Genomic DNA, 24,365 nt, shown 5'->3' with positions numbered 1-24,365 from the left:
GCTCACTTTTGACATCCCGGTGAGTCACACTGTGGAGAAGAAGGGGACCAGCACGGTAGCGATACGCACAACGGGGTATGAAAAGTCTTCTTTTACTGTTGTGCTTGGCTGCCATGCTAATGGACAGAAACTGCCGCCTATGGTGATTTTTAAGCGAAAGACTTTGCCTAAAGAGAAGTTTCCAGCAGAAATCATCATTAAGGCAAATGAAAAGGGCTGGATGGACGAGGAAATGATGAAAGACTGGCTGAGGGAGGTGTATGTAAGGAGACCAGGTGGTTTTTTCCACGCATCACCATCGCTGTTGATCTGTGACTCTATGCGTGCCCATCTCACAGCCGATGTGAAAAAACTTGTGAAGCAAATGAACTGTGAGCTTGCTGTCATTCCGGGAGGCCTGACAAAGGAACTCCAACCGCTGGACATCGGTGTGAACTGCCCGTTCAAAGTAAGGCTGCGAGTGGCCTGGGAGCGATGGATGACCGGTGGAGACCACAGTTTCACTAAGAGTGGAAGGCAGCGCCGGGCGAGTTACGCCACAATTTGCCAATGGATTGTAGATGTTTGGGCTAACATGTCTGCTGGCACTGTTGTTCGAGCTTTCGCAAAAGCCGGCATCGCTTCCGAGGAGCCGCACGGCACGGAAAGTGACTCTGACGGTGAAGACAGTGAACCTGGCATGTTTGATGGAGATTTAGCGCAGCTGTTCAATTCAGACACAGAGGATGAGGACTTCGATGGGTTTGATTGATGATAAAAATGTGAGTACCAAACTTTGTTTTGCTCCTGCTTTATTTTTAAATACGCACACTTGTATGCTTGTGTGTTGTTGATGATGACGATTACCGGCAATAGAAATGTGAGTAAGGTACCGAATTCAGGTTTGCTCCCGCTTTATTTTTAAATACGCATACGGTACTTGTATGCGCCCTATGGTCCAGTGCGCCTTATGTGTGTGTTAAATACAGTAAGGGCACACATAACTGAGACTGCGCCTTTTAGCACAGTGCGCTTTATGGTCGTGAAAATACGGTAAGCTATGGAGCTGCACCGCTTGATGGATTGTTGGAGCATTACGGCTGAGCCTCGCGGAGTGATACGTACTGTGCTTCAACGTAATATTACCCTACTGTGTATAAGGACCATAAATGGCACCTGTTAAGAGACGTGGTTGCGAAGTGGATTTCAAACTCCAGGCTGTCAGTCACGCAGTACAAGTTGGGAACAGAGCAGCTGTGAAATCTGTCTTTGTCACACCCGAAACTCTGGCTGATTGGGACCCACACCCAGTTTCACACCTTGGCTCAGGCGATTAGAGGATCATCAGGGGGTCCTTTTGTCCCTCTGTGGGGGGTTACTCCCACTCGGTTTATATCTGGGACTCTCCACCATTTGACCTTAGAACTGAAGAAGCTTCTCGGATGAGAGGTGAAACGTCTTCAAGCAACTTAAAGAAGTCCAGACGCTTTTCTTTGCAAGCTCCTTTGACTACGATGACCTGGATGACTGAGAACCTTCACAGACATGTCTTTGTTATTGTGCTCAGCGTCTTTTAGTTTACATTTTGACTGCACAATTGTGAGCTTTTTGTTATGCACAAAAACAACATTGTTTTCTTTTATTTATGGAGCATTATTATTTAATAAATGCTCATAATTTATTTTTCAGTAAATTGTATGTACATCTGCTCTATGTTAATAAAAGTGCCTGTGTGACATCTGGGACACAGCTTTGACTAAGAACTCTCTTTTTGTTCTTACTTTATGGCTTTAAAAAAAATATATCGAGATATATATCTTATATCGCCATCCAGCTAAAAAGTATCGAGATATGAATTTTGGGTCATATCGCCCAGCCCTAATCACAATCAAGGATTTCGGACACCAGTAGAATCGGTTACAAATCAACATGCCGTCCCGAGTGGAGGACTACGCGGTTCTTCAAGCTATAGGCTCCGGTTCTTTTGGAAGATGCCACAAAATAAAGAGAAAAGCTGACGGAAAGGTGAGTAAAACACACTTCCCGCATACCTGTGGGTTAAACTCACCTGCTGTCCGTGAGTCCGCGGGGCAATATTGTCACAGTCATGTTTTTTTCTCCCCCCCACTTCAATAAACTTTATTTCAAACCGCTAACAAGTAGCTACCTGCCTGTAGCGTCACATAAATTTTGAAAATTTAAGCTGTTAGCTTATAATGTGGACCTTAGAAATGAGCAGCGTTAGATTAAACAGGTCAGTTATTAATGACTTAATATTTTGTGTTAATTTTTTATATTGATATTAGATATTTATGTTTTACTATTTTATTTTACTGACTTCAACTTTTTTTTAACATTTGTTATTGTTGGTAACTTAATTATTCCAATGAAGGAAATACCTTTCTTTGGGTCAAGGGTTACTTTGAAAATACATCAGCTCTCAATGAGGAGATAAACATGTTGGATATCTACACTCATATAGACTGGGTAATGCATTAGCAATAAAATGATGCCAGATCCTTTAGGTCTTTAGGGAAGGACATTCTCTGATCTCTGATTCAGATAACCACGATTCTTTGACTTTTATCTCTGTAATTCTGGTTAATTCAAAGCCGGTTTGACTAGGCTAAAAACAAACCCTAGCCGGCCGGCTCTACCGTCCATCATCTTATTCAACGTCTGCTCCCTGGATGATAAACTGGATTACATCCGACTCCAGCAGGCTACACAGCGTGAGGTTAGAGACTGCTGTGTCTTTGTTTTCACGGAAACATGGCTCAGCGACAGAGTACTGGACGCCGCTATTCAGCTAAACGGGCTGGCCTCGTTTCGCGCAGACAGAAATGCAGCTCTGTGCGGTAAGACTCGCGGTGGCGGCTTGTGTGTTTACATCAACGAGAAATGGTGCAAGAACTCTGTGCTAGTTTGTGACTGTTAGATGCAGACCCTTTTATTTACCACGGGAATTCACCACTGTTTTCATTATCGGAGTGTACATTCCACCTAGCGCTAATGCTAAGGAAGCGCTATGGGAACTGTATACAAAGATCAGTGAACTGCAAAATACACACCCGGATGGACTGTTTATTGTTGCTGGAGATTTCAACCATGCAAATCTCAAGTCAGTGCTTCCTAGATTCCATCAGTATGTGGACTTTGCAACGAGAGGGGAAAACACGCTGGATCTTGTTTACACAAACATCCCCGGCGCATATCGGGCAGAGCCCCGCCCCCACCTCGGCTACTCAGACCACATCTCTGTTATGCTAATTCCAGCATACAGACCACTCGTCAGGCGATCAAAACCGGTTCTGAAGCAGGTGAAAACCTGGCCAGCAGGAGCCATCTCTGCTCTTCAGGACTGTTTCGAGAGCACTGACTGGAACATGTTTAGGGAGGCTGCACCTTACGGCGACTTCACTGACTTGGAGGAGTACACGTCATCAGTGTCCAGCTACATCAACAAGTGCACCGATGACGTCACTGTCTCCAAGACCATCATTCTCACGACCCAACCAGAAACCAAAAAGCCAGTTTGTATCGTAGATCCTGGTGTGGAAGGAGCTGGATTATGGCACCATGGCAGAGAGTGAGAAGCAGATGCTGGTGTCAGAGGTGAACCTGCTGAGGGAGCTCAAGCACCCAAACATAGTGAGGTACTACGACCGCATCATAGACCGGACAAACACCACTCTGTACATTGTCAATTCATTGCCAATTCAGATCAATGGAACCCCTGTGGAGAGAGTCTCCAACTTCAAATACCTCGGTGTTCACATCAACGAGGACCTCACTTGGAGCACACATACGGAATTCCTTATTAGTAAAGGCAGACAGCGCCTCTATCACCTGAGGCGTCTAAAGAGGTTTAAGATCTCCAAGAATATACAGAGGAGATTTTACACTGGTGTCATTGAGAGCATTTTGTGCAACAACATCATGGTGTGGTACGGGAACTGCACAGTACAGCAACAGAAAGCCCTGCAGAGGGTTGTGCGCACAGAACGCACTATGGGAACACCTCTACCAGCACTGCAGGACATCTACGCTGAAAGGTGCAGATCCCGGGCCATCAGGATCACTAGGGACTCCAGCCATCCCGCCCATAAACTGTTCAGGCTGCTGAGGTCAGGGAAACGCCTCTGTAGCCTGAAAACAAGAACAGAAAGGTTCAGGAGGAGTTTCTACCCACAAACAGTGAGACTCCTCAACCAAAAATGCAAACCGGATAATATGCTGGACAATCTCACACATAGTACATAATTCGCACTTTACTTTCTTCTTTCCTGAACCTTATCTTATCTTATCATATTATATACATTTGTACTTATGTAAATATGTATATTTTTATAGTTTTTCCTTTCTCTTAGTTTAGGTAAAAGTTTTTCTAGTATGTTTCTCACAGTCGGGGGGAGTATTTTTTAGCCAGGAAAAACATTTCACTGTATGTTGTACTAGCTATAACTACATGTGACAAATAAATAAAGAATGAATGAAGAATGAATGAATGTCATGGAGTACTGCGAAGACAGCGACCTGTCCTGTCTCATCTCATAAGTTTTCCAGCTGTTCCGCTTTAGCTGATTTCCCCACTGCAAACTGTTAGGCAGCAGATCTTGCAGTTTTTCCTGCATTTTTCTTTTTCCTCTCCAGGCCTCCTTTTACTGCTTACAACCAAAAAGAGCTGGCAGAAAAGATCAGAGTGGGCAAATTCAGAAGGATCCCGTACCGGTACTCTGAGGAGCTGAACACTCTGCTTGGCAAAATGCTCAACTTAAAGGTTGAGCATTTTGCTCAGAGAGCAATCACTTCCTGTTGGGGAGCCCGGGCAACATGGCGGACTGAGCAGTCGCACACGTCTGAACTCCTCACTAAAGTCCCGATGTTTTAATCTTGAAGTTATAAAATCCACTCCTTTGAGCTATATTGACGACGTTTCAGCCCGAACATGAAGAAAAACAACAACACGAAACCTCCGGCAGTGAAAAACCTCCCTTTTACAACCCAGAGAAACAGCGAGCATGACTACCCAGCTCCGATGGAAACGGCTAATTCCAGCAGCAACAAGAGGGACAGACTGTTAACAACCCCTGATAATACTCCTGAGAAACCACATATGGAGAAAAAAGCAAAAGGTACGGCTAATGATAATGACTCCAACACATCCACTGACACTATACTGAAAGCTATTGAGAGTCTTGGAAAACGTGTTGATGACCGCATGGACGAAGTTAGCAAACAAATTCAACAACATAGCGCCATGCTGGCTTCCATCGCTAAATCGGTGCAGTTTAATTCAGAGGAGCTGCAAGAATGCAAAAAGAAAATAAAACACCTGGAATAAGAGATTGAATCAATCAAGAAAGATAATGACGATATTAAAGATCGTTGTGTCGTTGTGTCCTTGGGCAAGACACTTTACCCTACTCGCCTACTGGTGTTGGCCAGAGGGGCCGATGGCGCGATATGGCAGCCTCGCTTCTGTCAGTCTGCCCCAGGGCAGCTGTGGTTACAACTGTAGCTTGCCTCCACCAGTGTATGAATGTGAGAGTGAATGAATAGTGGTATTGTAAAGCGCTTTGGGTGCCTTGAAAAGCGCTATATAAATCCAATCCATTATTATTATTATTATTATTGAGCCAGGAAAGATACAAAAGAAGATGGTGTCTCCGTATCAAAGGGAAAAAGGAGAAAACAAATGAAAATATCAGAGAAGAAGTGGTGGAACTTCTAGGAAGGATTGCTCCGGACCCAAAGATGAAGATGGAAGAAGCAGTTGATGTTGTCCACAGAGTGGGAAGAGCGGTGGAGAATAAGCATCGACAAATCATTATTCTGTTTGTGAGACGTGCTGTGAGAGATGACATCTGGAGGCGAACAAAGGCTTCTCCCGTGTGCAAAGAAGAAGGCATCCGCTTTGCTGAAGACCTGACCCCAGAGGACTGGAGATCCACACAAGCATTGTGGCCAAAAATTGACCAGGCTCGGAAGGATTGCCTTCCTTCCGAGCCTGGTCAATTTTTGGCTGCAGGCTGCAGGCTTCAGGGGCCCTTTTGGTTTCATAGAAGGCAAACGCATTAGGGTAGAGACTCCAGGTATGGGCTGACATCTGACTACGAAAGGAATATACAGTGGAACATTTCGGATGATGGGACTTTTACCTCAAGATTTTCCTACTCCATCTCCTAAACTTCCTCTTTAAAGCTCTTCATGTGTTCAGTGTTCCAATTAAAAACGAATATTTCTTTTTTTCCCTTTAACACAAGGGGACTTAAAGACTCAATTAAGCGCAAAGCTGTTTTTCTGTTCTGCAAGGGGCAACAGGCAAATTGTTTTTTCCTCCAGGAAACTCATTCTGAGGAATCTGATGTGAAATTTTGGTCACAACAATGGGGAGATAAACTTTTTTTTAGTCATGGTACAAACAGGTCGGCTGGGGTTGCTATTTGTTTCAACAGATGTCCTGGTAGGTTTTTGTGCAACATGGCAGACAAAGATGGACATTGGGTTGCCTGTGTGTTAAATACTGATAATACTCTGATTATTTTGGTTAATGTTTATGGATACAACAATGATCAAGAGAATAAGAACCTGCTGCATCAAATTTCTACAGTTATAAAGGAACGTTACACCAAATTCCCTACTGATTATATAGTAGTTGGAGGTGATTTCAATGTGACTGCTGATGAATGGTTGGATAGATGGCCTTCAAAATTTTCAAGAGAACATCCCAATATTTGAAAAATTCACTAATGATACTAAATTAATAGATGTATGGAGATTGTTAAACGAAGATGTAAAACAATTCACCTGGCACAAACCTAATGGTCAAAGCAGGTCACGTATTGATTATTGGTTGGTATCCAACTCAATTTTACAATATGTTAAGGAAAGTCATCTCTAACAGTCCCTTAAGTGACCATTGCGCCATTATTCTAAGACTACAAAGCAAAGACCAAAACAACACATTTAAGGATTATTGGAAATTTAATTGTCAGATGCTGAGAAATGAGGAGTATTGTAATTGTATTAAAAAATTAATTTTAGATATCCAGAATGATGAAGCCATCAATACACCGATACTCAAATGGGAATATCTTAAATTTAGAATCATAAAAACCTCAATTGCATTTGGTAAAAAGTTAAACAGACAAAGGAAAGAAGAGGAATCAAATGTAGTAAAAGAACTTATGAATCTTTATGGCAAAGTGAATTGGACTGAGGAAGAAGAAGGAAAAATTAATAATTTACAATCTAAATTGGACGAAATGTACCTTTATAGAGCCAAGGCTGCTTATTTGCGATCAAAAGCCAAGTGGATAGAAGAGGGTGAAAAGAACACTGCCTATTTTTGCAATCTAGAAAAACGTAGACAAGAATATAATTCAATATGTAACCTAATAATCAACGGAGAGGAATGTACAGACCCTAAACGCATTTCAAATGAAGTATTTACTTTTTACAGTAACCTTTATAAGTCTTCATACTCAGAACAAAATGTCACCTCCTTCTTTGACAAAATCAGTAATTGGATTCCAGTAATTGATGATAATTTTAGAGAAATTTGTGATGAAGACCTAACTATAGAAGAATTTGATTTTGCTATTAAGAGCATGGCATCTGATCGCTCACCGGGACCAGATGGTATAACAACTAATTTCTATAAGATCACGCATCACTGCTAAACTCCGAAATCAGCTTTTATCGAACGCAGGGAAATGAAAGGGACCAAGAGTAAACCAAACCTCTATAATTCATGCGTCTTGTCTTTCTGAAATTATTTATCATTTATTTCATTTGAATTGACTTTTTACTTTTGTTAGATTTAGAAAAGCTTCTTGCACAGTCTCTTTCATGTTTTTCCTCCCTTTTATGTAGTTTAAACCCTTTTAATAATCTGTTTTAGCACCACATTGTACAGTTTCTGTATACTGAACCTCCGAGCCTTTAATATAATTATATTTTATGGCTTTAGCTTTTTAAATTAAAATATGTTCAAAAACAGATCTACTTACTGTATTATGTTCCACATTTTATTTTTTTTACTGTTACTTATTAAGCTATATTTGGTATTCTTGTTTTGTCATTATTCTATTTTTAAAAATATATTTTACTTTATTACAGTGTTGAAACAATTTTGGTTTCTATAACACACTTACATATCTTAGTCTATATAATTCTGTTTAATACATTTATGACAGTTACTTTTATTTATTTGTGATGAATAAAGTTGAAATAAAAATACAGGAAGATCTTATTCAAGCCATGTTCTGAGTGAAGTGGATTAGTGATGGGATTTCCGGCTCTTTTTAGAGATCGAGCTCTTTCGGTTCGGCTCACTAAAAAGAGCCGGCTCTTTCGGCTCCGAACCGGCTCTTCAGGTTGTTTTGTTGCTTTAATTAATTTATTATTAACAATAATATAAAATTATGCACAAAAGGAATTACTAACGTAAAAAAAAAGTGGTTTTATTTATATATGTTTATATATAAATATATGCGGTGGCCCCTAGAGACAAAACACGTACAAACTCCAAAACACATTTCTAGCATGAACTGAACTTCCAAAGCAGAGCTACTAGATCACTTAAATTACACAATTGAAAGCATATGTGTGTTGTTTGTGTATTTATACACAAGCATTCATATATATTCAAATAATTTTAAAAAAAAAGTTCATTTACCTGTTACTACCACACACCAAATCCGGTCGTTGGTACTTGCTGGCTTGTGTAGCCACTAGGTAACAAAAGCTCAACACTGCGCCCAGCATCCTGGAGCACTTCTGTTGTCTTTTGTACGTGTTTTGAGTTTTTATGTGCTTCTGACTTTTTATGTGCTTCGGAGTTTGTACGTGTTCTTACGTGTTTTGGAGTTTGTACGTGCTTCAGGGTTTGTACATGATTTGAAGTTTGTATGTGCTTTGTCTCTAGGGGCCACCGTAAATATACTTTTATTTATTCACTCCACATAAAGTGTAATAAATAAATCATATAATACAAAAATCAACTATTCACATTTCAACTTTTAACTATTTAAATTTTCAGCTTTTTCCTTTTACAAATTTAAAGTGAAACAACACAAAACACTGCAAACCACAACACAATTAAATATAAATTAAAATATGAAAACAAAAAGAAGATGCATATTCTCTGTCATATGGGCCTGCATGAATAAACTTTCTGAATCCTTTATCGTCTGCAACCGAAAACAGTTGTGGATGATTACTATACCTTTCTAATGTGATGTTGTTGTCCCTGGCTCTCTTTCTCTCTCTCTCTCCCTCTGGCTCTGTTCCTGTGCTACTCAGTGTAACTACCGCCCCTCCCCCCTCTGCCCGCGTGCCAAGTGAAGAGGAAAAAAGTGCGAGAGAGAGGCTGAGAGAGAAAAACAACAACAAAAAAAAAAAAACAAAAAAAAAAAAAAAAAAAAAAAAACGTGACGGCTCGTGATAAGGAGCCGGTGTTCTGACAAACCATCCTACTTTGGCAAAACGTCCTACCCGTAGGATAATTTTACGGTGTCCCCTGACAAACAGTCCTACTTTGGCAAACCGTCCTACCAGTAGGATAATTTTACGCTGCCATATGACAAACTGCCCTACTTTGGCAAAATGTCCTACTGTATGTAATTTATGCACATTTCTGCTGCCAAACAATAATTCCAGCACAAATTTAAGTAGGTATGACGGTTTGCCACTTAACTTTGCCCATCAGAGTATGTTTGTAGCTGATATTCATAAAACCAGTTCGGTTTGACACTTCTTTTTACCCATTAAAGTGTGCTTGTAGGTCACATTCACAAAGGTAGCATGTTTTCAGGGAGAAAGAACTGAAAAAGAAACTGTGTACAAATTATGCACATTTGTCGCACAGGCACTTGACCAGGCTGCTCTCATATTGAGCACATCCAAAATGTGCCCATCTGGAACAAAACTCGCACTGCACCTGAAGAGGGAGAAGGGGGGGGTGTAAGTGTGTTAACCAACACTATGAATTTGATGAGAAAATAATTACTACAGTGGCTTGCAAAAGTATTCGACCCCCGTGAACTTTTCCACATTTTGTCAGATTGCATTCACAAACATGAATCAATTTTATTGGAATTCCACGTGAAAGACCAATGTCTCTACCAGTCTCTAGCTGGTAGAGACAGACCCTAAAAGACTGGCAGCTGTAATTGCAGATAAAGGTGGTTCTACAAAGTATTGACTCAGGGGGCTGAATAATTACGCACACCCCACTTTTCAGTTATTCATTTGTAAAAATTGTTTGGAATCATGTATGATTGTTGTTCCACTTCTCACGTGTACACCACTTTGTATTGGTCTTTCACGTGGAATTCCAATTAAAATTGATTTGTGTTTGTGGCTGTAATGTGACAAAATGTGGAAAAGTTCAAGGGGGCCGAATACTATTGCAAGCCACTGTATATTGCATTTGTGGTTTATTTGTTTTACCATTTCAATCATACTGGACTCAGGATCGGCTTCCAGTATGGAAGAAACCACACAGTAGTCATCAGCATTACCTAGAAACACACTGACATTCAACCTAACAGTTTTAAACAAAACTGAAAGTGCTATTGCAATACAAAAGCACATGACTCAACTTACTTTGATGTTCTAGCAGTTCGCAAGCAATTTCAGTGCGGTGCAGCCCAATGGCTTCTGGAGTGGACAGCACCCTAGTAACCTCTCCACTCAGAAGGTAGTGTTCGGCAAACTGTAAAATATGTTACAGTAATTGCAATTGATTAACTTAATTCTAGTTAAATACATTAAATACAATTGCTTATTAAATACCTTCAACACTAAAACTCCACAACTGCTGGAGTCCATCTGCTTGTTGTGTGGCAGAGTGTCCATTTTCCAATCCACTCGGGACTCTTCCTTTCCTTTCATCTTCAGAAAATTCCTAATAAAAACAAAACAAGGTTTTAAAATGTAGCCAGCATTTTGCTCTAAATAAAAAGAAAAAAAACCCCACAAACCAAACAACCTAAAACAGATAATTAATGAATGGTGAATACCTCCAGTTACGCATAACTTTCCTTTCATAACAACCTTCATTTCCAAGAGGGTCTAACAGCAGTACAGATTGTGAGGAGATTTTGACAACCTAAAATAAAAATTGTATTTAGTAGAATATGTGTATTACACTCACTTAAGTAAACATAATCAATTGTAAGCATTTTCAAAATAAGAATATGCTGCTAAAAAGAACAGTAAAACAAAAAAGAGAAAAAACACATGAGGTGTGAACATGTACCACAAGGATCCAGTGTGCACCAGAGTTCAGTGGGCACAACCAAATGTCCTCAGCCGGACAAAAAAAGATTACAAAATTGTATAAAATACTTTTGTGAAATAACCAGCATACGTTCTTACTTGCCTTTTGTTTCCTAATGAGGCAGTGCAGGTATGCATCAATGACCTGTTTGGATTAAAAGAAGATAATTTTTCCAGACCACCACTAGGACCAAAAATGATTATTTCACTTACCTCATCAGAAAGCCACCCACTATCCTCCAGTGTGCGAAAAGAAGAGTCATACAATTTGTATGGCCCAACGACTGCCTCCACACGCCCGGTGTCTTTTGCAGCCCAAAGCCACTTCACTAAAAAACAAAATATGATAAGTTTCTTTAGTAATAACAGTTGCCATTTGAAAATCACGGTCAAATGGCCAACGGGCCACAAGCAGACATGGGCCAACGGGCCACAAGCAGACATGGGCCAACGGGCCACAAGCAGACATGGGCCAACGGGCCACAAGCAGACATGGGCCAACGGGCCACAAGCAGACATGGGCCAACGGGCCACAAGCAGACAAGGGCCAACGGGCCACAAGCAGACAAGGGCCAACGGGCCAACAACATAAACATGTCAGAGGGGAGTAGCTTTATGTAAATCAGAAATTAGCCAAAATTGGACCAACAGGTCAAAATTAGCAAGAGGGGAGAAAAAAATAAAACATTCTATCCATTTGACTAGCCAAACAGGCAACAATTGACCAACCGGTCAGAATGAGATTTTTAGCTATGCCACCTTTTTCCTTGCGTGCTGGGTTTCTGGGGGGTCACTGGTACAAGCTCTTCTGGTGCTTGGACTGATTTTACCTGAGCTACTTTTGGTGCAAACTGAATGACAGAGGATCTGTTATTTTGCAGCGCTTCATGTTGATGCTGAGGACTGCAAGGCCACATCTCAGAAGATGGGCTACTCTCAACAGGTTCAGTTGGAGTTGAGACTTGGACAGGGTGGCTTGTTCTATAGGGTTTAATGTGGTCAATACTGTATAGACTTCTTAAAGTATTTCCCTCAGCGTTTTTCAGTCTAACACATTTTCCACTGAAGTCATCAATTGTGTAGGGACCTGAAAAATCCGGTTCAAGTCTTCCTCCTTTTCGCCCACGTTTCCTCATATTTAGAAGCAGAATTTGATCCCCTACATTGTACACAACATTTTTGTACTTTTTCAGGGCCCGCTTGGCGTATGCAACCTTTTGCTTGTCTTGTGACTTTGCAATGTTTTCTTGTGCAGTTTCTTTAACTGCATGTTGTGCTTCACTTTCAGACTGTACATAGTCACTGTACCTTTTGTCGTCTGGCAGAATGATGTTGGAAATCTAAAATTTTGTAGATATTAGCAATTAAAACAAGATGATATCATATTCATAAAGACATTACTGGGTTTTTTTCTTAAATGGTTTCAATTCTTAGTTCTAACACAGAAAGAATTTGACAAACACTCACCGGCACTTGAGCAGGCACTTCTGATGGAAATACTGCCTCTCTTCCATACATCAGAAAAAAAGGTGTGTATTTTGTTGTGGTGTGTACTTTTGACCGAAGTGAAAACAGGGTGGGCTCTAGATACAGATCCCAGTTATTCTGCTGGTCATTCACCAGTTTTCGGAGGGCTCTAAATGCAGGCATAGAAATATGTAAAGACAGTAAGTAAGACAGAAAGTTTAATTAGAAGTAAAGAAATTAATAAATTATTAAGTAACAATTAAGTTTGAATAACATAAGTAATGTTATTAAAAACTGATAGATAAAAATTAGGCATACCTTTTTATGTTGTCATTGGTCTTTTCATCTAGACCATTGGTCTGTGGATGGTATGCTGCTGTGACACTTCTTTCAATTTACAATAACTTGCAAAGATCAGAGTTGAGCTTCAACAGATAAGGACAAGGTTATACTTCTTATACAAGCACACAAGAAAAAATCTTTGACCCCAGTGAAGTAAAGTTAAAAAATGTAACTGAAAATTATTTAACACTTACTTCATTCACAAACTCTCTGCCTTGGTCTGACAAAATCCTTTTGGGGCAGCCATGTCTATATATAATGGAGCACAAGTGCTGGGCTACCTCAGATGCAGATTTCATTTTTAATGGGAAAGCTTCAACCCATTTTGAAAAGTAGTCAGTTGCAGTAAGTATATACCGGAAGCCACTTGAAGTTTTAGGAAGAGGTCCAGTAAGATCTATACCAATAAGTTCCCACACTTCAGACACCTATCAAGGACAAATTAACAATTTGAATAACAATTTGTATAATGTACACATTAACATTGATGGTTAAAATTAGTTGGCAAACCCTCCTGCCTTTATGAATATGAGCTACAAGCATAGTTTGGTGGGTAAACGGGGCATAATATTTACCTGAATACACTGCAACAGTTGCACAGCAGTCAGTGGTTTCCAAACTTTTTGACACTGGTCACATTCCAGAATCTTTAAGGTAAAAATATTTATGGAGTTCACGTAAATGTTCAACATTCTCATTTGTAAAAAACAAAAGACAAAAACACTTAATGACATATTCTCTAACGAACAAACTATTTAGCAACAATAGTTTGTGTGCGCGTCTTCAAATCTCTGCCAGGCCTACAGGTTATTACTGTAATATCACTAATTAACCATATTTATTTATATTTTGCAAGTGTACAGTTTCTCTTTTAACTGATATCAAAACATTTGCTTATTTTAAACACTATTTAACAACAGTACAAACAGTTAATACATACCCATGTTTTAATGTCAACTGTCGTACCAAACCAGTAAAATCTGGAACACACTGCATTTAGCGTTTTGTGTGTGCCAGTGTGTCCTCCAATTGGAGATGAATGAAACTCATGAAATATCTTCCTGGCATCATCCATGGTTTTTACTACTCTTCTGGTTCCAACAAAGAGTTCTCCATCTGCAGTAAAACAATATATATTTAGAAATTAATTTAACCACATATATGAGTTGTTAGTATTAACAATAAATTACTGACCCTTTTGTTTGAATTTTGAGGCATATCTTCTGAGGTTTTGCCTCTGAGCCTTGTCATATCCTGAAGGCAGCCTGCAGAAATGAACGCCTAAATCTCTTCCCACTTCTTCTCCATATCTACGAATGTCAGTAAACATTTTCTTATGAGCTTCAATATGTGCAGTTGACAATGCAAATAATTTAACTTATTAAATAACGACATTACCGAAACAGCCTTAAAACACCGAAGCTGCGGACTCAAAAGTGTTGTGCAAATACCACGTGTCCAGTAACTTGACAGCAGACTTCACCGAATCTGCAAATTCGACAGTTTTGTGCAGAAAGCAGATAGCGACTTCACTTTAATATTGACAAACAATCACAAAGGCTTAAAAAAAATCAAGTATCAACGTCAATAAAAAGTACTAATACTTACTACTTACCTATTCTCCTGCAAATATGACAATGGAGTAGCGTGAAATCACAGCCGGATGCGCTTAGCTTCCCTTTTTGTGTTGTGCGCATGCGCGCACATGCTCAGGAACAACGGGTAGGACAGTTTACGGGGTAGGAGAAATTCCCAGAACACCGGCTCGCGTCGTTCACGTCAAAGACCCGGCTCTAAGAGCCATTTCGTTCGCGAACGACCCATCACTAAAGTGGATGTCAAAATTATGAAAATGAGAACAATTTAGGCTGATAACAAGATCACATCGGTAAGAAATCTGAGGAATGAATTAAATTATGCAGTTTTTGAATCAATTTCTTAGTAAATCATGAATTGGGATTAAGGGATCTGCTCTAAAAAAAGTTCGTAGGCTCCTACTCATTGAACAAAACCTTTTCTGTGGTGTCTCTGTTGCCAATTTTAATTGTGGCATTCCTCAAGGCTCCATCCTTAGCCCACTTTGTTTTCCTTTTTTTATGTTGGTCACACTGAAATCATCAAACAAATTTATTAGATAGATTAGATAAAGATAACCTGAGTAAATAAAACATGCTTTTTTTTCCTCATCGATTAAGGGGAAATAAAGCTATCTAAACCTACTTGGCCCTATGTGAAAAAGTCTTTGCCCCTCTTGTTAAATCATTAACTGTGATTAACTACTTTTTCTTTGGAAACCTGAATTCAGTTTCACTCGCTACACCCAGTCCTGATTACTGGCAGACCTGCTGAATCAAGAAATCACATAAATACAACCTGTTTGACAAAGTGAATTAGACTAAAATATCTAAAAATAAATAAATAAATAAATACAAAAAACACATCACGCCACAAACACATTTTCCAAAAAACAAATAATTAAAAATGCCTATAAGTGATATCAAATGCTGAGTATCTCATAAGTTTCTAAAATTCAAATCTTGTCCACAGAAAGGATAGCTCAGTGACCAAAGATGTCAAGCAGTTCTCTCAAAACCTTGGAGTGATTTTTGACACTCAGCTTTAATGCTGAAGTAAAAAACATTGTCCAGTTATGATTCCGTCAGCTTGAAAAAACGTCCAAAGTTTGGTCTTTCTTGTCTGCTAATGATTTGCTCTTATTTTTTCCTGCTTTAATTAAAGACAATGCTCTTTACACCGAGAATAGGACTCTCCTGGGTTTTGCATACCTAAGCCCAGATATTTAAACCATCCACCTTCTTCTGTTTCTACTTCTTGCAGCTTCACCTTTCCACCTGTCTCCCGCTCATTCACAGACATGTATTCTGTCTTGCTTCTACCTACTACGTTATTCCTCTTCTCTCCAAAGCATACCTCCACCTCTCCAGGATCTTCTCCACCTGCTCCCTACTTTTACTATAGATCACAATGTCATCTGCAAACATCATTGTCCACGGACACTCCTACCCGACCTCATCTGCCAACCTGTCCGTCACCACAGCAAACAAGAAGAAGGGGCTCAGAGCCGATCCCTGATGTAATCCCACCCCCACCTTGAACCCATCTGTCACTCTTACCCTGACCACTGTCTCCCTGTCCTCTCACATGTGATATGAGGACCTTCCTTATGTATGTATGTATGTATGTATATATGTATGTATGTATGTATGTATGTATATATATATATATATATATATATATATATATATAATTCCTTCCTCGTGCAGTACCACAATTATTATTATTATTATTGTTTGTTTGTGTAAAAAACAAACAAACAAAAACATGTGGATGGCAATTTGAGTTGCCACTACCACCTTTTTTTTTCTTTTCCCTCCCTCTTCTCCATCAGCACCAGTCGGTCAGAGCAGACTGTCTGTAGGACATATGCGAGTGAGAGCAGAGTGAGAGGTCGCTCGTGTTGCCGCTTTCAGATGGCGACTCTTCAGGAGGTCCTGCTGGTCAAATCAAATGACCAGTGACAATAAGACGACTACCAGCTTTTAACATATGCAGTCTCGGGCACTAACAGTCAGTGACCTTTTTGTGTCCCCGAAGATGATTCTCCCCCAACTTCAGAGATGGCAAACATTTACACAGATGCATGTTTTTAATTTGATCGTTCAGACTGCTTCAGACCTCATTTAGGTTTTCCAATGATTCCACATAGCCTTAAAAAAAACGTTACTCGATCCTTTGTTATGGATATCTTATCGAGCTGTTCCCTTCTTTGCATGATTAATATTCTAGAGAGCTACTCCTGCTGTTCCTTGCAAAACCATAAATCCCAGTCCCCCAGTACAAAAGACAAGCCCAAGAGGTAAACAGAAGCGTTTGTCAAACAATTAAAAAATGTTTGTCTTTACATATTTTAAATTGTGCATACCTTAAATGTAGAAAATAAAAGAATCAATGTCATACTAACCTAACAGAATTACATAAACACTAAAAACTGCCAGTAAATATATTAATTCTCCGATGATTTTCAATAAATATTCTGCAGAAAAAGTTAAGAAATACTACATTTTGTTATTATGTGTCTTTTTTTTTTTTTAAAAAGACAATTTTTAGACCCCCCTATATCTCTGCAAAACAGGATAAAAGGGTTTTATCTTTCTCCCTATAATTACAATTGTATTATATATATGAATTATAATAAAGCTGGGTTGTGAAAGAGAAATGTAATCTTATTGGGAGCTCAAAACCGGCAGTGCTGCTGAGGTGTCATTCATATGTCGGGCCACACGTGACTAAAACCGCATTCTTCTTTTCAATATACACAAAAAAAAAAAAAAAAAAAAAAAAAAAACTGTGCATACTATCTCCTTCCACTCCAGAGAGAAATACATTTCAAAATCAATGGCAAATCCCAGTTCCGTTTTTTGTATAAAAAAATACAACCATCGTAAAATTCAATTTTCCTGAATAAATGAATTTCCTGACCCCGTTTACCTTCACGCTGCGCAGATGCCGGCTCCCAAACCCGCGGTTGCGCTCACCCGGACCATGCGATTCTGGCGCCACCTCGTGGAGCACAACTCCTGTGTGTCGTCTACCCGCTCAACTCTCGCGGTACTCCGGCGCTTAGCAACCTCACAAGTTGCGTCTCTGCGCTGACCAATCGGCTGCCAATCAGCTGCGCGAGCAAGGCCAATCACAATCAAGGATTTCGGCACCAATTTAAACAGAGAGTAATCACTTCCTGTTTTGGTAGTTAACACACGATAGAGGAAAGAAATATAAGGAAATTACCATTTAAACATATACATAAAAGGCGGTTTAGGATTAAACTGAGAGCCTGTGTTGAAGGACAGTACTTCCGGTTTATATTTACGTTGCCGTTAGCTGACGGTGAGGCCAGTCCGGTAAGTTTTGAACGTTAGAATCGGTTACAAATCAGCATGCCGTCCCGGGTGGAGGACTACGAGGTGCTGCACACTATAGGCTCCGGTTCATATGGAAGATGCCAGAAAATAAAAAGAAAAGCTGACGGAAAGGTGAGTAAAACACACTTCCCGCATACCTGTGGGTTAAACTCACCTGCTGTCCGTGAGTCCGCGGGGCAATATTGTCGCAGTCATGTTTTTTTCTCCCCCCCCCCTCAATAAACTTTATTTCAAACCGCTAACAAGTAGCTACCTGCCTGTAGCGTTACAGAAATTTTGAAAATTTAAGCTGTTAGCTTATAATGTGGACCTTAAAAATGAGCAGCGTTAGATTAAACAGGTCAGTTATTAATGACTTAATATTTTATGTTAATTTTTATATTGATATTAGATATTTATGGTTTACTATTTTATTTTACTGACTTCACCTTTTTTTTTTTTTTTTTAAACGTTTGTTGTTGTTGGTAACTTAATTATTCCAATGAAGGAAATTCCTTTCTTTGGGTCAAGGGTTACATTGAAAATACATCAGCTCTCAATGAGGAGATAAACATGTTGGATATCTACACTCATATATACTGGGTAATGCATTAGCAATAAAATGATGCCAGATCCTTTGACAAAAGTGAAAATTATTAAATGATTTACCTTTGGAGGGCTTAATTTAAAGACCCTGAAACTCAAAGTAAAAAATAATGTGTAGATTTTGCCAAAATGTCATTGCAGCAATTCAAAATCGTACCCAGTAGTTTGTATGGCAGGAGGAACCCAGGATTTCATCCCAATACCTAATGGCAGTCCCTTCATGGATATGCCTCCACAGACCCTTACTCACCCAGCACCACACTGGTCATGCTGAATGATGTTACAGACAGCACAAGTTCTCCAAGGCTTCTCAGACAGTGAGCACAGGGCCCAGATCAATATCCCACAAGAGTATAGCAGTGGTGCCGAAATCCTTGATTGTGATTGGCCTTGCTATATAGTCACCCCCCCCAGAGGCCCTTTTTAAGGTCTGTATTGTGTAAATTCCTGTATTTACCTAATACTCTTCCTGCTGTGCTGTAATCAGTTATTATTTACGTTTGTGTCTGACAGTAAAGCCTGTTTTTCTGGTTTTACAGCCATTGGCAACAGTTTAAATGCCGTCCCTATTTTAAGGAGCATTTCATAACTCAATTCATAACATAATAAATTTGATTGTACATTAAGACATTGTATGCAGTTTATCCTTCTAGGGCAGGAGTTGGGAACTCAAGCCTCAAGGGCTGGTGTTCTGCAGGTTTTAGATATCACCCTGGATCAACACACCTGAATCAAATGATTAGTTCATTACCAGGCCTCTGGAGAACTTGGAGACATGTTGAGGAGGTAATTTAGCCATTTAAATCAGCTGTGTTGGATCAATGACACATCTAAAACCTGCAGGACACCAGCCCTTGAGGCCTAGAGTTCCCCCACCCATGTTCTAGAATAAAGACAAGTTGCCCGAGTTAGCTTTACTTTTCCATAGCTTCCACTTGTCTTCTGTCTTCTTACGACACTGGCCTTTATGGAAGGACATTCTCTGATCTCTGATTCAGATAACCACGATTCTTTGACTTTTATCTCTGTAATTCTGGTTAATTCAAAGCTGGTTTGTATCGTAGATCCTGGTGTGGAAGGAGCTGGATTATGGCACCATGGCAGAGAGTGAGAAGCAGATGCTGGTGTCAGAGGTGAACCTGCTGAGGGAGCTCAAGCACCCAAACATAGTGAGGTACTACGACCGCATCATAGACCGGACAAACACCACTCTGTACATTGTCATGGAGTACTGCGAAGGCGGCGACCTGTCCAGTCTCATCAGCCGCTGCATCAAGGAGAGGTGGGGTTGAATGCTAAATGATACTGATGGTTGCATGCTGGTGAGTCCTTTCCCTTCATCCATGTATGCATGTGTTTTTTTTTTTGTTTGTTTTTTTACCTTGACAGGTGCTATTTGGAGGAGCAGTTCATCCTGCGAGTCATGGCCCAGCTCACGTTGGCCCTGAAGGAGTGTCACAGGCGGAGTGACGGCAGGGCCACAGTCCTTCATCGGGACCTGAAACCAGCCAACATCTTCCTCGACATCAAGCAGAATGTCAAACTGGGCGACTTTGGCCTGGCGAGGATCCTGAACCATGACACCAGCTTTGCAAAGACGTTTGTCGGGACGCCGTACTACATGTCTCCAGTGAGTGGCTTCATGCTGCTGGAATTTGAAGCGTTTAATCTGAGCTTTCAACTTTCCTTGCCTGAACTTTTGATTTTATTCTTGTTTGTTAATCTTTGTTTTACTTCATGATAAAAAAAAAAATGAGGACAAATATAATCTTTTTTTTCTGTCAGGAACAAATAAACCGGATGTCATACAATGAGAAGTCCGATATTTGGTCTCTGGGATGTCTGCTCTACGAACTCTGTGCCTTATCGTAAGTTTTCCAGCTGTTCCGCTTTAGCTGATTTCCCCACTACAAACTGTTAGGCAGCAGATCTTGCAGTTTTTCCTGCATTTTTCTTTTTCCTCTCCAGGCCTCCTTTTACTGCTTACAACCAAAAAGAGCTGGCAGAAAAGATCAGAGTGGGCAAATTCAGAAGGATCCCGTACCGGTACTCTGAGGAGCTGAACACTCTGCTCGGCAAAATGCTCAACTTAAAGGTTGGAATTGAATTTATTTTTAAAATTTACATGATATGGTGCCTGAGCTATCTGATTATTTTAGATGGTATAAAAGATGGACCACGTGTCCACATCTGGAAGAGGGAAGTCTGTGCAGAAATACTTCAAACCTTGCATTCTTTCTAACAGCCTGCAGGGGGCAACTGCTCTAGTTTTAGTGCCTTCCATGGCAAACTGGCCCTCAGCTCCCTCAGTAACTACTTTCCCATGACTTTATGGACTCAAGTGCTAGTTTTAGGTCACTGAATAAAACGTGAAGCTAATTTTGTAAATTCTAGTTAAATGAGCACTCTAAGCACTTTTTACCACCACCCACATTCACCCATTCTCACACACATTCATACGGTGCCTTTAGGTGCTTTTTCTAACTTTCTCACGCTTGCTCACTCTTCAGTAGATCCTGAACTGGGCCAATTTGTTGTTCAGTATCTTGTCCAAGGACACTTGACATGTGGATTGGGATGTCATGGTGGCTACATCCATCTTTTATGCAGTCTAAGGTTTTGCACCGACGTGATGCTGGCGTCTGATCTGGAATGGGTTCGGGGCATTTCCACCCTTAAAGTGCCAACAGATATTACCCCAGCCTCTGCTAGCAGCATTACATAATAACTGGACCTCAAACTTGTGGAAATGGGAACTAGTTCTCAAAATGAAACCACTGGCAGCGACACTAGCACCACATTGGCAAGAACAAAAAAGGCTATTTATGTTTCATTTATGGGCCCCTTCTCTTTGCAGGACTATTTGAGACCTTCTGTAGAATCTATTCTCCAGAGCAGCCTGCTGAGCGAGGCGGTTGCTGAGGAGCAGAGGAAGGCACAGTCGCGACTCCAAAGGAGATCAGCTGATTCTGATGTTCCTCTCCACAAACCGGCAGAGACGGCGCACGCCTCAGCCACGGAGATCAGACTGAAGGAGCAGGCGCTGCGGGACCGAGAACAAGCACTGAAAGAACGTGAGGAGCAGCTGGAGAGTAAGACCTGTTTAAGCCCTGCTTTGAGCCGCACATACCTCAAGCATATGTCTGTCAGTGTTGCTGTAGTCTGGCCTAGATTTTGGGAGAAATTAGAAAAACTGTGTATTGTATTTTTAGTAGAGAAATATTTGATTTACATCAGTTTGAAGAGGCTACTCCTAACAGGAACATCCTCTTCTGCAAAGAGGACTCATCAGTATTATCTCATGTTTATGGACTTGTTTTCACATTGGCAGCAATAAGTAAAGTTGAGTAATACCATAGAAAGTACGAGGTACATCTTGCTAAGAGGGTGGAAGTGTAGTTGAAGAAACCTGTGTGGATGGAACAGGTTTGTTCATGTTGCTTGGGGTGTCGCAACCAAACGATGACCTACTTCTACACCTACAGCTCCTAGCTGGGGGTGTGTGTGTGTGTGTGTGTGTGTGTGTGTGTGTGTGTGTGTGTGTGTGTGTGTGTGTGTGTGTGTGTGTGTCCAGAAATATGTGGAAATAAAAGATTGTTAGTCACACACACAGCTATGATAAAATAAAATGCCTCCTCTTTTCATTCTAAGATTTTACATGTGAAGACATAATAAAACCTTTTAAATATTACCTGATTTTTAAGACCCTCTGAGGGATGTCCTGGTGTTTAGACTTGAAAGAGGGTGTACTTTCTTGAAAAGTGAGGGATAAATTCCCAAACTGAAACTGTCCATTTTTGTCTTTTAATTACAGGAAGAGAGCAGGAGCTGTGTGTTCGTGAACGACTTGCAAATGAGAAGCTCGTGCGGTAAAAAAAACTTTTAAGATAGAAATGATTTAAGCAATTCATTTTTTTTTTTTTTTTCATTCTAACCATTCTTTGGCAGTCTTTCCAGCTGATTTTAATTTTTTTCCCTTTATTTTGAATCAACCGCTTCAGAGTGGAGAGTTTGCTGAAGAATTACAGCCGCCTACAGCACCACAGGGACACGACACCGATCTATGACAAAGACATAGGTATGGGAATCCAGCAAAGACTTCTGAACTTACTGAACCAAGACCAGAGCTGAGCAGTTTATTTTTAACGTGTGTTTTAACGCATGTGTCGACAATGTGAATGACTTTGGATCAAATGTATTTATTTTTTTTATACAACAATAAAATTATTTTTAAAAAGTTGCAGTTCTAAAAGCTCACACGACACACCTCAGAATCACAGCTGTTGAGATTGTGATTTGTTAACAAGTTTACGTGACTGTTTTGGTCTAGATGCGGAGAACCTCTCTCCGGGTAAGAAGAAGGTCCACTTTGCTGGCGAGAGCAAAGAGAACCAGCGGCCCGATGCTCTGCAGAGCGCGCCGTCCCAGGAGCTGGTGCTGCTGAGGAGGCTGCAGGCAGCAGCCCAGCGGAGCCAAGCTCTGAGTGAAATGGAGAAGATGTGCCAGCTCAAGAGCAGGCAAATCCTCGGCCTGCGCTGATCGCACAGGTGTGACCGTGAAAGCTTCTGAAGGCCTGGAGTCATAACAACTGGATAAAAATGTTCATGTGTAGCTGTGGAAGTGCAGTGAATGTGTGTGTGTTACTGTCTTATTTTTATGTAGCCTGATGAGTGAGTGTGTTATCTCGGGCAGCTAATGCGATTATCAATGTACTGTGTATAGTTTTTTTGCTGTATTTATGGCTGTAGACCTTCTTTAGAGACATCTCTAGAAGAAGGGAGACTATGTGGAATGACATGATCCTGTGATGCCAATAAACAAAGTGATTATATTCATTACTACATTAAAGTAGGCATGATGCGATGATAAATACTTGTTCTATACCATTTGGGTTTGTTTGTTTTTTGTTTTTTTTTTTTTAAATATAGCAGTTGAAATGATGTAATAATTTTAGTATCTGCCAAACAGATATGCTGTATCATAGAAGGAAAGAGGATGTGGTCTGAGAGGTGTTCTGGTGGCAGTGGAGCTGAATCCTTCAGTTAGAGAAGATGTTCTGCTGCCTGTACAGTAAGTGGTGTAGAGGGTCTAGATCACAGGTGTTGAACTCTAGGCCTCGAGGGCCGGTGTCCTGTAGGTGTTAGATATGTCCTTAATCCAACACAGCTGATTTAAGTGGCCAAATTACTTCCTTAACATGTCTCGAAGTTCCCCAGAGGCCTGGTAATGAATTAATCATTTGATTCAGGTGTGATGACCCAGGGTGAGAAACCTGCAGGACACCAGCTCTTGAGGCCTGGAGTTCCCCACCCCTGCTCTAATATGTGTATGCTTGATATATCAACAAGCAAACATGACTGATAAATGAGGAATTCTTACTCCACTCAGTTTGTGGGGAAATGTGTGCTTCTCTTGTTTGTTGCCTAGAGACATTACAGCTGTCTATGTTACTTTAACAGGGATAAATCTGTTTGCCCGGCCACAAAAAAAGAATCTGCCCTGGGGTCTATCATGGGGCTGTTATGCAATATGCTATATTTCATATGTATACAGACTGTAGTGGGTCTAAGTTGGGCCAAAACTAGTTTCTCCTGTGGATTTTCACACTGGCGTAGCAATAGATGTATATGAAAAAGAGATAAGTTACAGGCTGGGCTGATCATTTTCATAGTAATGGAATTGTTTTTATATAGCTCCCACAAGGGGTCATCACTTTTCCATGAAAAGATATTAAAATGCAATTTGCAATCAAGCCTTTGC

General features: G+C 40.4%; 1 protein-coding gene and 2 long non-coding RNA genes across 7 annotated transcripts; 1 reads left to right on the top strand and 2 right to left on the bottom strand.

Moving 5' to 3' along the window:
• Positions 1-1,866: 1,866 nt before the first annotated feature.
• nek2 (NIMA-related kinase 2) lies at positions 1,867-24,229 on the top strand. 3 transcript variants are annotated; one of them, XM_040017694.1, is made up of 10 exons: positions 1,867-2,004; positions 3,526-3,678; positions 19,823-19,887; positions 19,995-20,235; positions 20,391-20,473; positions 20,574-20,700; positions 21,463-21,697; positions 22,420-22,474; positions 22,607-22,683; positions 22,936-24,229. In XM_040017694.1, the coding sequence occupies exons 1-10, from the start codon at positions 1,909-1,911 to the stop codon at positions 23,142-23,144; spliced, it is 1,341 nt and encodes a 446-aa protein (XP_039873628.1). In that variant the 5' UTR covers positions 1,867-1,908; the 3' UTR covers positions 23,145-24,229. The 3 variants fall into 3 exon arrangements, with proteins under 3 accessions (XP_039873628.1, XP_039873627.1, XP_039873629.1); XM_040017693.1 differs by lacking the exons at positions 1,867-2,004; positions 3,526-3,678 and adding an exon at positions 17,805-18,131 and having other exon boundaries at positions 19,670-19,887; XM_040017695.1 differs by lacking the exons at positions 1,867-2,004; positions 3,526-3,678 and adding an exon at positions 19,439-19,512 and having other exon boundaries at positions 19,670-19,887.
• LOC120725053 lies at positions 10,515-11,306 on the bottom strand. Its single transcript, XR_005694038.1, has 4 exons — positions 11,249-11,306; positions 11,010-11,098; positions 10,783-10,894; positions 10,515-10,702 (listed from the first exon to the last, which is right to left on the bottom strand). It is a non-coding gene; the product is annotated as an uncharacterized LOC120725053 (long non-coding RNA).
• Positions 11,367-15,555, bottom strand: LOC120725054. Of its 3 annotated transcripts, XR_005694040.1 has the most exons (10): positions 14,693-15,555; positions 14,476-14,565; positions 14,272-14,387; positions 14,018-14,193; positions 13,653-13,724; positions 13,272-13,505; positions 13,054-13,160; positions 12,736-12,904; positions 11,482-11,597; positions 11,367-11,413 (listed from the first exon to the last, which is right to left on the bottom strand). It is a non-coding gene; the product is annotated as an uncharacterized LOC120725054 (long non-coding RNA). The 3 variants fall into 3 exon arrangements; XR_005694039.1 differs by having other exon boundaries at positions 14,476-15,554; XR_005694041.1 differs by lacking the exons at positions 11,367-11,413; positions 11,482-11,597 and adding an exon at positions 12,034-12,608 and having other exon boundaries at positions 14,476-15,555.
• Positions 24,230-24,365: the final 136 nt, after the last annotated feature.

The sequence above is a fragment of the Simochromis diagramma genome, unplaced genomic scaffold, assembly GCF_900408965.1.
Source record: "Simochromis diagramma unplaced genomic scaffold, fSimDia1.1 OVJJ01000802.1, whole genome shotgun sequence".
NCBI lineage: Eukaryota > Metazoa > Chordata > Actinopteri > Cichliformes > Cichlidae > Simochromis > Simochromis diagramma.
The sequence above is the reverse complement of the archived record's forward strand: the minus strand, read 5'-3'. Positions and strand labels throughout refer to the sequence as shown.